This window comes from Neodiprion pinetum, chromosome 4 (genome assembly GCF_021155775.2).
Source record: "Neodiprion pinetum isolate iyNeoPine1 chromosome 4, iyNeoPine1.2, whole genome shotgun sequence".
NCBI lineage: Eukaryota > Metazoa > Arthropoda > Insecta > Hymenoptera > Diprionidae > Neodiprion > Neodiprion pinetum.
Genome location: NC_060235.2, coordinates 37330046 through 37345445, shown reverse-complemented (window position 1 = coordinate 37345445; position 15400 = coordinate 37330046). Strand labels below are relative to the sequence as shown.

General features: G+C 41.5%; 1 protein-coding gene across 1 annotated transcript; it reads left to right on the top strand.

Annotated features, from left to right (window-relative positions):
* Positions 1 to 8612: 8612 nt before the first annotated feature.
* LOC124216679 (quinone oxidoreductase-like protein 2) lies at positions 8613 to 11589 on the top strand. The gene is made up of 8 exons (XM_046621488.2): positions 8613 to 8962; positions 9050 to 9283; positions 9438 to 9629; positions 9737 to 9918; positions 10086 to 10174; positions 10247 to 10373; positions 10477 to 10606; positions 10703 to 11589. The coding sequence occupies exons 1-8, from the start codon at positions 8705 to 8707 to the stop codon at positions 10757 to 10759; spliced, it is 1269 nt and encodes a 422-aa protein (XP_046477444.1). The 5' UTR covers positions 8613 to 8704; the 3' UTR covers positions 10760 to 11589.
* The last annotated feature ends 3811 nt before the right edge of the window (positions 11590 to 15400 follow it).

Below are 15400 nucleotides of genomic sequence, written 5' to 3'. Positions count from 1 at the left end.
GAATAACTCAAATTCCTGAATTCGGAGCTTGGCTTTGAACGGCGTGGACGTTTAAGCACGTTTATACAGCGCGTGTCTAGACGATGTTCATTAGGTGCCAGATGTAGTAGGCATGTGTGTCGTTGTGTCGTTTGAAAGTAAATCGCGTGATCACCTAATGCCGTGCCTTCGGACCGACGTGCAAAAAGTTATACCTCCTCCATTAGCAATATGCGGCTCTGGTTGGTGAGGTTTCCCGCGCTGACACCTCCTGAGAATATTGTACTCCTGTTACGGGGATGTAACGGAGTTGTTTACGCCGCGCATGTAAGGCATCGCTTTGCCTGCGGTGCCGGATCCTATTGGTCGGATCTAGCGGTACGCGATTTGAATGTGAAACCGGATGGATCCACCTCGGCAATCAACATCGGCAGCTTACGATTAGACGAGAATAAAAAACGAGCAGACAAAGAATCGATTTTTAAATGATTTAAACACAAGTATGAGCGCTCATTGTCGGATAAAAGTGTGCAAACAGTGTCATGCCGGTGGTTTTTATCTCCGTCGCGTCAAGTGACGATACAACGGAAATCGCGGTGCCGATTCAAGGAGTGGAAGAGGAAGCGGCCAAGATTGCGGGCGGTTGTTCAGGGCTTGGGTGACCCTTTTGAAGCCAATCGATTTAATCAGGAAAGACCAGGGTAGCAGTAGGCGGAAGGGAGTCGTAGCCGAGACATAAATTACAGTAATTACAACGTAACAGCAGGAACGCATGACTAGCCGCAAGGGTATTCCGTAACGCGACGCTCTTTTGAAACCTGCACGAAAGGCGTCGTGAATTTTGAAAGACGAAGAAAACCGGTCTCGGGGTCAGCCCCGAAGACAAGACAAGGGTAAACAATCGTAGTAAGGAAGTACGCGGCCCTAGGAAGTGGCTAGTGACCCGGGTCAGTGGCGGCCGTGTGAGGAAGGGTCAAGTGTTTCGTGATACAACTCGAACCAGGGACTCATCAAGGCGGGAAGGGCCTTTCGAACTCACACGTGCTTCCTTGCCGCCCAAGAAGTGGCTCGCACGCTTATTATACCTGGCGTGGTTCCTTCGGGACCCGCCCTTTTCACCTTGAAATTTCGTGTCGATAGACGGCACCTTCCGCGATGCCGCTAAGTTGGCAATTGGCAGCTTTGCCAATTTTATCCTACCAACCAACGTCCTAATTTTATCAAGGTAAATCGCATTCTTCGCACATTATCTCTGACCGGCACGCGGGTGTGGCGAGCGAAATCTTTCGCACTGAAATGCGCAAGAAATTTTTTCAGGAATTCTACCAGCCTCTACATCCTCGTAACTCATTGTCAGCGATAATGCCACGTTGGAGTTATATTCGTTAGGTAAATCATCGCGGTGAAAAGGCTAACACTTTCTACAATTGCCACGTGTATGCGTACAGAGTTAACGTTCTTTTATTTTCGAACGAAATTTTGACTTTCAAGTTTTTCCACTCAAAAGCCGATCTTTTTTAGGCGCTGAGATTTTTGCAGTTCTTATTTCTACTGCGTTGATGATCGGGCGGCATCGATACCCGTTATAAGCGGAATTGGGCGTCGGCGAAGGCGTAGCCCGAGCCAACAGTTTATCCAGTCCACTATAAACTGGGCTCTTTCATAAATCACAGACTTTATCTCGAGAGTAGATATGAAAAAAATGAAAGGTGATATCTGCGAGAACAGGAGATCATCTTTGCAACGGAGTAAAGTGATCAAGTCACGACAGAGAGGGAAACCCGTTTCTGGGACTCACCTTTCTCCGTGAAATTCCCGGACACTGCAGTGGGGCAAATCATTCCCGGACAAAAAAGCTACAGCTGTTGTTATTTCCCCGAGGCTAGTCTCACAATCAGTCGGGGGCTGATGAACGACGAACCGTGAGGGAATTTCAAGCGTCGAACGTGATTCATCAACGTCTCGGTGTACAATACTCAATTTGATAATTTATTCAAACGTACTTTCGTCACGTCAGGACTTCTTCATTTTGTAGGATCTCATCTCTTTGTATAACGATGGCGTAGAAATGTATCAATTAATTCTGGAGTTTTGAAAAATTATGTTACAGTTTTAGGCTGTTGGTCGTTCTGTAAATTATTCGAGAGGGAGAGAAAGAGAGAGAGAGAGAGAGAGAGAGAGAGAGAGAGAGAGAGAGAGAGAGAGAGAGAGAGAGAGAGAGAGAGAGAGAGAGAGAGAGAGACATAGAGAGAGAGAGAGAGAACGAAGGCTTGTACAGTTCAAATTTTCTGTGCATAGGTATAACATCTTTTCATATTACCTATACCTAGTTGAGATCAGCTGTACCTGCAGGAAACAGCGCAGTGGTTCTGTTCGTAGGGTACAACCCGTAAACAAGGACATCCGGGAAGCAGGAGTGAACTGCAGGGCGAGGATCCTTCGGCCATGGGTGAGTTGGCCGGAGGGGAATCGAGGATTGAACTATTTGCAGGGTACTGGCCGAACGGAGTTCTCGAACCTTCGGTGTCAAGGATCGAATCCCCGGGAGACGAAAATCTGATAAACAAAAGTAACGAGACAGCATAACGAGCAGGAGCAATATCCTAACGGGAAAAGGGATATGTGAAATATCCGAACCTTTCTACCTACAGAAATTCTCGGCTTCTACAGCCCTGTTGCAACGTTGGCGTCTCCTCATTAATATGTAATGCATTCGTTCTCCCCTGATCAGAACGCATTTTAAAAACAAATTTAACCGTAGGCGTGTTTCTCTATCCTAGTATTTTTATGGTAGATAAAACTCGAACCTGCACTTCCTCGAAGGATGTTACGGCTTAGCTCACTCTAAAATCAACGACATAATCATCACCGAGGCGCGTCCCGACGTCATGAAGATGCGCCCTATGACGCACGGTATAGCAGGGAACCAGGAATCCTGAGATGAATTCCAGCCTGCCGCTAGAATGGCGTCTTGTACTTTTTTCACTTTCTTGATTGAAAACGTTGAGCGTCAATACTAGCTGCACTCTCTGTATAAAGTTACGAATAAGGTGGGAAAAAAAATGAAAGAAAATGATAACCGTCGTTAGCAGTGACGATGTTGTTTTCATCAGCACGTTTCGAAATACATATTGGCACAAAATCAGTGCGAAAGTCTGACAAATATTTATGCAAATACGGGTAGCTCATATCTTGAAAATATTATTGGCACATTTGTTAATTTATATCTTTCGTTCTGTTGTTATTCTTTTTGGAAAGACGTGTGTATGTATTCCTGTCCCTACTTGCGTCATCTATTTACTTACAATTAAATCACTGAACGCAGGAATTTCAACCAGGAGCGCTTCGTTCCCGGTCCCGTAGAACGTATCGTATCGTTCAGTTTCAATTAGTGCCCCTTGGGCGAGTTCTAAATGCGGAGAGTCTGATCATCAGGGCCTTAGGGATCTGGAGGAGGATCGAGACATCCTTGAAGCGGAACACACCCAGCACTGCAGAACCTTTAAGGACTTCTTCTGCTATCCTGACACTTGTCACCAGCTTACTTATTAATATGCTAATTTTCGGTCCCGCCGACATTTACGAGTTCCACGTGTCACCGCGATACATTCTGTTAATAATTTCGCGCGCAGCCATTAGTGGGGCAACCGCCTTACAGTAAATCTGGTTCCCTTTAGTTTTCCACTTTATGCGTTGTCACGTGTAATGCGATACTCCGCAGACCAGGAAACTATAGCTTCTACTGTATGCAAGTGCGACAAACCTCAGCGTTGTTCCGTCGAAGACGAAGGTATGTAATCACCGTCGTTTCAACCTAATCATTGATCGTACAAAATAGCCAACAAACTTACTTACGTATATTGCTGAGGTCTGTTGTTGTCCATTTACTATTACACTATTCTTGCATTATCGTTTCTCGTCCCCGTTACTCGGAGCCTCTGTAAGCTGCATAAACAAAGTTACATTATAACGAGTCGTGAAAAAATGGGAACGCAGTTGATTATGTTCGAATCAACGTCCAGTTACAAGCTTATGACGTAATGGCGCCTATACCTACAGTCCTGAGTTGACCGAAAGGCGATTAATAGTTACGAGAGATCAAAAATTACTTTCACCTTTCTCATACTTTCTTGTCGGCCAGAGTATCACGTGACAAGATTTTTTTTCCGTCTTTTCGTATGGTACGTGTCTGACGTGGAGACTAGAACCAAAGGTCCATTACGTAGGTATGCCTAACAATCAGCCCTTCGTTAATCCGATGGAAGGATCGAGGAAGGTAGATCTTTTCACGCCTTTTCTACGAATACTTAGTTATCTTCTTACCCGCGGTCTATAGAGTCTCATGGACATGTGTTCATCGTCGCTGAGTAACTCTTTCAACGATACCGAAACGGCCCAGGGACTAGGAGAATATGTCGGGTCGACAGAGGAGAGCTAGAAGTCCTTGGGGATAAGTCAGTCGGCTATCTCGAAAATTCCAGGTTCCTTCACCTCATGGTGCTTTGGCCCCTGAAAGTTAAAAACGGACCGAAGCAACAGGCACAAGTGTACTGTACGTATAATTCACACGTGCTTGTAGACAGACATTCTCTGACTGGCATGTAGCGACTGTCAGTCAAAGCGATGGGTTCTGCATAAAAATTTAAATGTCACCTGTACTAGGAGAATATGTATAATATAACAAGGTCAATTGAATTTATGCAGCCGAACTTGCAGGAGGCCGGAAAATATCGAAGTTCTTCATCGACGGTCGTCGAGTTAGTTAAGCTCGAACGATTTTGAAAAGGTTGTGAGTCGTTCTACGAGGGTACTATAAGAATCAGAGAGAAAACTCGTCGCAAGTGTCACTATGGTGAATCACAGCTGCACCTGCATTACCTGGTGATTCCGAGCTATTTCACTGCCTCTATTTCCGCGATGCTCGATGTTCTCCGGAATAGTCGAAAAGGTTGAGAGATTCTTTCGATCAGGAATTTATGAAGAAAAATTCATACCTCGTAAGAAGAAGGCTGAGGAGGGAACAGTTTTTCGATGGTTGTAACAGTTCTGGCTGGATGATTCTTAAAAATTTTGACCCAATGCAACTAGGAGAACATCCGAAGTCCGAGGAAAACCGACGACGCTGACAATGCGTGTGTGTCATTGTGTTCCCCAGGGCTGGCGGACGAGAAAGGCGCACTGGGAAATCACCCTGAATTAGTCACGCTCGATAGAAAATGAATAGAAGTGGAGCCTTCCAGAACTAGGGTAGTATGAGGAAAAGCTACGACGCCCGGAGGCCGGACGAGCCAACTGGCAATTGGCCGGTTCTGGTTGGCCGATTCTTGAAATTTTCGGTCCCATACGACTAGGAGAACATGACAAAGCGGCACCATCGTGCACCATGGAGACCATAGCACGCCATGGTGAAGCATCGCTGTGCCGAGATAACGGGCTCTTGTACTCGCAGTAAGGGTCACTTTAGAACGGTTTGAGAGTCGGGTTCTTCCGGTGGTATTGCGGCAACAAAGGCAGATAGATCAGATATGAAATCAAACCCGACTCAGGTAAGTTCGGCACACGACGAAGGAGGCGAAACGATCAAATAGCCACGCGGAAAGCAACTAATGGATAAACAACCTCAGCCGGGTTTCAGGATGTTATAGAAGGTGATGGTGGGTAACCACCCCTTTCTTGATTCCAGCTTTCACACCATGTTGAATTCCGCGTTGAATTTCTCTCTTCAGCATTAGTCATTCTTTAGATACCATAATCACCTGCATGATGTCTCGTTTGATTATTGACTTTGTGTGGAAGTCTACGGAAAATAGAAATATGTACATATTTTTTTTAAGGTACATATTGAATAATAATCCAAGCTTATAAATAACATTTTCACTAGCATTGCGATTAGTCGGTCGGTGGCGATGTAACGCTGACTCGATTATCGAGCCGATCTTGACAGCTCTACTTTAATCTGTCTACTTGTATCTGCCCTAGATATGTTTAAAATTTTTTTTCGAGCTTTTTCTAACGTTACACACAGGTTTTTAAAATACGGGCGACCACGTTGCATTATACGATACCGGTGCAAAATGCATTTTGTCATTCGCTCTAATTCAAAGCGAATGGCCGGTACGACGATCTTCATCGAGTACTGCAGAGCTATCTACATTTTACACGTGTAATATTGTAACTTTACAATGAAACAAAATCATGATCGCAATCGCGTTTAAGTTTTCAGTAACAATTAGTCGCCGCGCGAAGATTTATCTGTTATATATGATTTCAAGGTCACTGTAGCCGGCGTTCGTCATAATATAAATGTGGAACACTATCAGATTATTTTCTAGCAGCCCCTTGATCCCGGATTCTAGGAAACACGTAGTGAAGCAAAAAATAAGGAAAAAGTAAGTGAGCGCCGCAAATGTTGTCAATAAGTTTACGCTAACCATGCAATAACACAAGATTTTTGGGGTGATATAAATTGTACTTTGGACAGGCCTATCTCGTTTTTTATAATTATAAATTTACTGATTATGAACTCCGTGTGTAAGGCTAATCAACCGCTATCTCTGGTTCAGAATCACCACGGGTTAAACTCACAACGGTTTTCCCCAATTAGTATAATTCGTTTTCCTGTTTTCATTCCGTCGACGTAAAGATGCAAATAACTGACTTACAGCAGAACGAGATACAGCAATCTGTTCCGATCTGCACTTTTTCCACAAAAAGCTGTATATTTTTTAGCCTTAGACTTTGAATTTAATCAGTGTACGTACTAGAATTGTTGACAAACTTTGCTAAAATATACATCGAAAATAATGACTACTTTTTTAAATGAATTCCATGTTCCTTAAATGCTTATCGAAATGTCAGTCAGATAATCCCGAGTTTATCGAGATTTCAAAGTCCACGAACGCGTTCATCGGGCGGTTCACGACCTCTGCCAATTAATCTTGAACGGCGTCAGGTTTATAGTGCCATTAATTACGCCATCCTACTAAGTTGCTATTTACAGTGTCGAATTATTTATAACTCAGATACTGAAAGCTGTAATTTATGGTTAAAAATGTCTTTCCGTTAATTTTTTTTTTTTTTGTTCTCATTGATCAATACGCATCACTTACTCTTCCCATGCGTACATCAGAGAGAACCGAGTCTAAACCTAGACCCTACCATAAGCCAGCAGGTACTAAACAGAGCCTTATTTAGTATTTTTTGGTCGTCACGCCGTGTTCAGAACCTTGAGAGAGAGCTATCTTCTTCATCGTTGGATCCCTTGTGGACCTTAACGTCCTATTAAAACCTATTCTGGTACTCTATGTGATACTCCTCTCATATGAGAGCCTGTTGTGAGGTCCTCAAAAAGTACTACAGCCGTGTCTGGATTGGCGATTATATTATTCTACTTACTCGGAATAATTATATGCGATAAGGAGCCAAGGTTGCGCAAGTATAATTATTCAAATATTAATGCGTTATATATTACCAAAATAATAAATAATGCCCCAAATCTAAGATTTTTAACTATCTGAACAATTAAATAACACAATCGATAATTGCCAGAGTATGAAAAATGCATTTGAATTACATTAATTATTACCAAAGTAAAGAGTATTTTTTTCATCGAATTTTTGGGAAGTATCGATCTTAATATTCTTTGACTGAAATTGTACATTCCATGGTAAAGGACCTGTACAAACCTTGAGGATATGGAGGATATAGAGGACCCGTAGAAGTCCTGAGGCTATAGAGGACCTGTAGAGATTTTAAAGATGTTCTACTTTGAACCTGAACGAGGAGGAAACGGAAATATTGGCCGAATTTAGGCCTAGAATAGGTTCATGACCTGTTTTCCGCCGTACCGATGCTCTCAGAGATAGCAATTTCATCGACCGTGCTAAGCTTAACACTGCGTTACGACCCACGGTTGCAGTAATTGTGTATATTTGCGTGTAGTTCTTAGATTACTGGCTAAGCAAAATTTTTACGGTCAAAGACCCAAGGACATGGAAATTTAATTGCATACAAGGCTTCACCATTAAATTTATAGTCGTAGTCATTCGCAGGATGCAACGTCCGCTAGCGATTACCTTTAAGAATAATTAACTAAATGTTCGGCATTCAGAACGAGAGAATTATCGTGATGCTAGGACGAGCTCGACTCTTCAGGCTTTGTCTCTGATTTCCTTGAAACCTTCTAAAAAATTAGCTATTCTAAACTTGTTACAACTATTGGGTTTAGTCGCATCCTAAGCCCTAAATTACAGAAAGTTACGTATCAAAAACTAAATACACATTCGAAAACATAGAATTTCTTACTAATTATTAAAGATTGTATAAGAGTCGAACACAATAGTTTTAGCATGATTTTGAAAATTTCAAATCATTCGAAAATAACCTGCTAAGAGTAGGATTAAATCGAACAGACAAATTGTAGATCAGTCATCGCCTTATAAAATTTAAAAATACGATCTGTGACGTCAGCGGGGAAATTAGTACCCTAAATACTTGTCAGATAACGTTGCGATCATGCTCATCCGATCTGTGGATCTGGCAGTGAGTCGAAAGTCGCGAGATGGCAGCAGGCGCTGGAAGCAAAGCAAAGCTGAGTCGTTGGCTCGTTGTCGGTGACGTTGTATGTAAGTTAGGTTAGGTTAAATCAAGTTAGGGTTAGGCGGTCAAGTCACGTGGTAGAAAGCGATGCAGTCCGCATATGGAGTAAACACATAAGCGTTGAGATATGTCAGCCGCATTTGGACGACGCGTTGTATCGCAATTATTTGCGAAAACTGCGAAAAGATCATGTATAAGACTCTCGACGTCGAAATGGCGAAGCACAACTGCTGTCGCATCGGAAACCGTCGTCGCTGACAAACCCTCAAAGAATGTTATTCCGGCTCCGGAACCCGGTCGCGTTCAGGCGGCCTTGCTGAAAAACTTCGATGAGCCTCTTCAAATCGAGAACATTGATGCACCGAGGATAACCGAGGACAAAGAGGTTGGGAATTGGAAACTTATTTTTGCCTTACTTCGGTTAAGACGATAAAAGAATTCGTCAAGTCTCACCTCGATTCTTCGCCTCCAGGTACTCATCGACGTTCACTACTGCGCTCTGAATGGTCCGGATATCCTTTTGAGCAAAAATTCTTACCCGCACAAGCTGAAGCTGCCTCAAATACTGGGCTATGAGATAGTCGGCGAGCTTCGAGAGGTTGGCGATCATGCGGCCAAGGCTGGATACAAAGTTGGGGACAAAGTTATTGCCCTAAACAAACAGCGCTTTGGGGGGTTTGCAGAAACCTGCACAGCAGAATTTGGGGTAAGGGGTTGAATTTTTCGGTATTTTGTTGGCACAGATTTACTTGGATTCCTAGGAATTTATGGTACTTTGGTAGTGAGGCAGATAGATCAAAGGGATAAACTGAGATATTCATGTCGCCTTGTATTATTTCTTATCTCTTCTCATCTTTCAGGACATTTGGAAGGTTCCTAACTCGTTGAAACTGATCGATGCAGTGTGTTTGCTGGACGGTTATGCCACGGCACTTGTTGGGTTCGAAAAGAGAGCCTGCTTGCAAGAAGATGATATGGTATTGGTCAATGTTGGGCTTGGCGGAGTTGGTTTGGCTGCCGTCGATCTTGCTGCAAATGTCTACAGAGCTCAGGTTTATAGAATTAGTTTTTAACTTTCTAATTTAGATTTATGATCAGACTTGCCCTCTACTTTGAATCGTGTTAATATTGAGAAAGTAATAATTAAGATTATTTACAGGTAATTGGGGTTTGCGCAACAGAAGATAGAACCACGCTTGTTAGAGAAAAAGGAGCATTTGCAGCGCTTAAGTTTCACGACAAGAAGTTGATGAAGCAAATCGTCAACGTTGCTGCGGAGAAAGACATCAAAGAAATTTTCGATGGCGTCAGTGGCGAAAATTTCAAGAAAGTCTTGTCTTGGTGAGATAACAAGCTTGTTCTCAAAACTAGAAGTTTCATTTTTGGCCTGAAAATTATCGATTTAAGACAAAAGGAATTTTCATAATCTTTCGCTAACAAGATTTATGCAATTAAAATTCGTTTCTGTTTTTTTCTTTGCCAATCACTTTTCTGTTTCACATTTACAGTTTTACAGATGTCTATAAATCGGGTTTGGTAAAGGACCTGCTACACGACAACGAGTTTTCCGTTGTAATACAACACTTGTCTCGAGAAGGTATATTTCAGTGAAAGAATATCGTTTAATTTAAATTTGGGCATCAGTTCAATCAAAGTCTGTGTTACAAAGGGCGAGTTATCGTTGCTGGGCTAGCAGTCAGCAAGTACAATGGAAAAGATGCCGCGCCTACAGGGTCCTTCGGTGTGACAGGAGTAAGCCTTCACGAGTACAGAGACAAGGATCATGAGTTTTATCGGTCAGTGCCCAAACAGAAATGCTCCAAAAATGTATACTTTTCCTTTTAGTATCATTTAAAACGCTTTACCCCACAATTGAATGAATCGATGTTTATTGTACAGTTCAGTCGGGGACGAGGTGCTTGAATTTTTTGAAGATGGACTGATTTCACCCTCACGTTCGCTTGTTGCCGGACTATACAAAATTAACAGCGCCATGAAATTCATTTTAAAGATGAAGGCGTCGGGAAAGGTAAGTTCCGGCTTTTTATTATTTCTCATTATTGAAACTTGGAAGTCTAATAATTTTACAAGTAAGTGATAAATGTATTAAATTTCACTACCATAGGTTGTCATAGACATGAAAAACAAGGAAGTGTTTACGGAAACGGACGACGACGATTAAAAGTTGAGAACTTTTATTCTCTTAGCTTTTCGTAAACGCATAATTAGAGATTAAAGTCTCCTTAGATTGTTTCCTGTTCAAAAAAAAAAAAAAATTACATCGAAAACCCCATACACCGTGATTCGTTCAATTTCTAGATAGTGATTGATCTACAGAACAAAGAAGTTGAACACAATGCTAACGATTAGTACCGGAGAATTTTGTTAGAAAAGAATCGCGTGCCGGCCGCGGTAAGGAATGAGAGTTTGAAAATCGAATAGATTTTCGTAAAAAAAATTGTTGCTTTCACCGATTCGCTTTATTATGGTCCGGAGTTGTAATCACGCCATGCAGTCAAGGATCAATTGCTTACAATTACAGTGTCGTACAGTTGCGTTGTTATGTAGTTCCTCGACTCTCTTACTTTATACATACGTGTAATTTTCGATCGTTAAATGTAGGTATGGAGAACCGATTTGACGACTTGCGTAAGTTGTTCAATTGCAGATTTATATATTAAACCCTCAATTAGCTTCATATGGAGAAAATAAAAAATGGAATAATTATAGGGCTCAAAGCAACAGCCGTAACCCCATATTTCGAATCACATACAAATTCGGCTCTTCTGTCAATGTGGGGCCATCTTTTAGACTGATTGCGAACCGACAGGTTCAAAAGTTTATTTATTTACTCACTTTCTGAACAGAGACACCGAACAGCATTCGACGTAATAGCTATAAATCCGTATTGTGGTAAAAGTTACAAAACGTGCTGTCCGATCTCTGATAAATTGGAATGAAATTGTATAAGAGCTGTAAAGTTAATAAAGAGATTTATATCTTATTCTTTCAGCGGTTGTGTTTCACTTCGTCAAAATGAATTTTTAATGCCATTTTATAGCCCACGAACAAGCGCATATTGAATTACGTACAACTTCTGGATTAGAAAAAAAGGAACAAAGAAGGAAAAAAACTCTAAATCACGTTCGGTCCATTAGTACGAATGATCCGGAATGTGATTGTTCATAACACCGCAGAACGAAGGTGAACATTAATTTTATGATTCTGTCTGGGCTACTGGCATCGCGGATAATTGCTAATTACCGATTGCCTAATGGGCAATTGGTTTCGTTGAAACGGGAGCAAAGTGTGGAAATCATGAATGAAGCTGCTGATAAACCCGAAGCTTGCGCAATGCAGCCTTAACATGATAATTATTATATACCGTTCTTCCAGTTGGCTAACATTTAAACAGCTTCTTTGTCACAGATTCATTTTAATGTCTCAAGTAAATGCCTTGACGGACGGTAGTGTGCCTGCTTTATAAATTTCACACCTTTTACTTTCGAAATAGTTTAATGTACGCGGCCGTGGAGAATCTCGTGAAATAAAATTTGGTGCACGGATTTGCCATTTAGCTGGCAATCTAGGCATATACAAATCCGGTTATACATGGAATTTGAAAGAGACGACTAACGAGCGTGTTTTTCACTGGTATATCAATACCGCCGCGCTCGTTTCGATATTACGATTCAAATTAATTTTTTTTTTATCCTTACTCCGCTTAGAACGCCGGCAAACTCTTTATCCGACGAAATGAGCACCGAAGGTGCGAGAGGAGTGTCGGTTTTCATTTGCATCCGTGTGTCGAACACCAAATCGTAAATTAACAATTTTATTTCCGAAAATATATATTCCGCAAAATTACAAAGATTTCACGCGTTTATTCTCACGCAATTCCGATCCCGGTTATAGCCTGATTAGCGATTGCGCAATCGGTGCACGAGGATGGGAAGAACTGATCGTGAGATGGGAGATCTCCGCTTGCAGGGTGCCCGACGCAAACATGAGCCTAGCGAAAGAAGGCTTTCTTGTTACGCAATCAAAGCGAAGCGATGGTTTTCTCTCGTTTGGCAAATGTCAGGACCGTTAATCGCTTTGACGGCATAAACGACGCACAGCGGTTGTAATTTTGGTGATTTATAAGTCATTCTTGATTTAGATTATAAACATGCGCATGATGGATGTTACACCATGCATATATGAATCCGCGGCTAAGTTTCGTGGAAGTTTGCTACAGACGAGAGACGATGCATGTCTGTAATTAGATGTAACACGTTGAAGATGTTAGCCTACAGTGCTGTTAAAAAGTTCGTGATCACTTTCCAAATTTTGAATCGAGGCAAATAATTAGATGTTTCGACTGAAAAAAGGCGTAAACAAATGATCCACATGGTACCTGAAAGTAGAACCAACTTCATTATGTTTTTCTTTCTAAATGATAATACTTATCGTTATTTTTTAAATAATTAGACGTACCTTTATGACAACATGAAAATTGCGTAAAAAAAATTATGTTCAACGTCACACAATGAGTGCAAAAAAAAGTTGTAGGGTATTTAGAAAGGAAGTATAACGACGCTGGTTCTTTCTACTTTTGAATGTAGCCTAGATTACTAACGCCTCTTTTTGGTAAAGATATCCAATATTTCGTCTCGACTGAAAATTTGTAGAGTGATCCCGAACTGTTGGACGGTATTTTACAATGTGATACCTACTAATGGCGATTGAATTTCGTGAGCCAAATTCTCAATTCTCAGGCATTCTACGAAGGCGATATTGCCAACTAAATTATTCTTGCCATCGTATTCTTTGGCTTGAAAGACCGTTCGCTCAGCGATGAATCCTAAAAATGATCCTATAATCGATATTAAATTTCAAGTGTGTGAACGGCAGCCATATTGATTTCGTAGGAAGGGTCAAGCTGCCTGGTAAGGTATAACTTTTGGAAACCTTGCAACTAATCACGCCGTTTCAGGTCGAAGATTAATCACCTCTGCACCATGGATTAAAAAACTACCTTTTCACTTTCTCCAATAGGTGTGTGCTTGTATAAGTACAGAAATCGTGGTAGAGTTGATTCCCAAATGTAATTCATTGGCTGACTTATTAGAGCCAGGCTTATTGGACGGGGGGGTTTGCCTCGGACTGATCGATGGTCAATAAACTTATAAACCGACAATAAAGAATCATCGGTCGTAATTTTCGACCTGATTAAAAGCGCTGGGTATACATGATCGACTTAAACCCATACATGGATAGCCGGCGCCTGTTCCGCTTTGAGGATCGTGCACGAAACACGAAAGGAGCCTAAACCCACCAATTGTGGCAAATCGTGTCGTAATAATTGGCGCACGAGCCGACGAACGGTCAACTGACATCGGTTGTGGGTGGTTGTTCTATAGATCGTAATTATGGGATTTCGTCGTGACCGTAGCCTGAACGATTTAACGAGCAAACGAAAACAACGGATTGAACGGGACACGCCTAGGGGCAAAGTATAAGGCAATTCCAAGTTGCAAAATCGTGATCCATGGCACACGCCGATCTACACTCGATCATTTTCATACCTGTATCCATTCTCTGTAGGGTATAATATGTCTGTGCATACTATGCATGCGTGGGTGGATGTGATATCGATGAGGCGGGTTATTTACGCACATGTATGTATGCAAGTGTTGCGCGTTTGCAGGCGCACGACACGCTCTGTGGAAACATATCGCATGTGCGTGTAATACTGACGTAACGATAATTGTAGGCACGATAAAAGAATGTGCGATATCGAGGCGTAGGTACAGCCACTTTGTTCGTTCGTTATACTTCTGTTCCGTATCACCCAAGGACTTTAACCGTGTGGGCATGGGTGTGGTGCAAGTTCCTGTTGGTGTACCACTAAGCTACGTTGTATAATACAGCTCACGTTAGGAACGAGTGACATTGGCAATTATAAGCATGTACGAATAATTCGGGAATTTGAAACTGTGCGGTTTTTCACGTTTCCAATGTGACGACGCATTTTCTTTTCATCAAATGCGGTTAGATCTAACAGTGTCATATTGTATGACTATTTTGACAAAATTCGTGTAATAATTATCCGCGTCAAGCTTCAAATTGCCGTGTTGCTTGTTAAAATCAAAGAAACGATTGCATACGTGTTATAAGTATATTGTTTCATTCGTATTCGAATAGTTTTCTAGACATTTAGTTTAGACTTACCTCAGAGTTTCTGTGTACAAAGAAGAGGACCAAAAATCGACGGGCAACAAACCGCAAATTTCGTAGTACGTTTTATTAGGCTCGTCCTAAAAATGGGTTGTATCGAACGATTCCTTGCACTTGGAATCAGGCATTATCTTTACACAAGATATTGCCTTTATCAATGAGTGAAATGTAGGAACGAGGAACTTTTCACTTGAAAATATCGATATTTATAAGGATGATTTTTAGCGTGCCCATATTTTGCGTTATTCACACACATCAGCGAATATTGGATTTCGAAATTGATTAAAATATTAGGAACACTCTGTTTTGTCTACTCAAACGGTGCCATCTATCTGAATAAGTGGGTCAAAAACGCCTTCGAAGCTTATTGCCAGACAGTTGCAGATAAATATTTATTATAAAAGAAGAATTTTCACCGAGTTTTAACTCCTTACTGTTTCCATTCAACGTTTTCGTTTTTCGGATTGTTTTCAAAAATCACGCAAGTTTTACGTTCTGGAAGAACGCTGCGAGAGATCTTCGATTCGCCTCTTGATTCAGACTAAATTTAGAATAAGAGAATAACTTTATTGCGCTGATTCCACTCTTGATAAATTTGTAA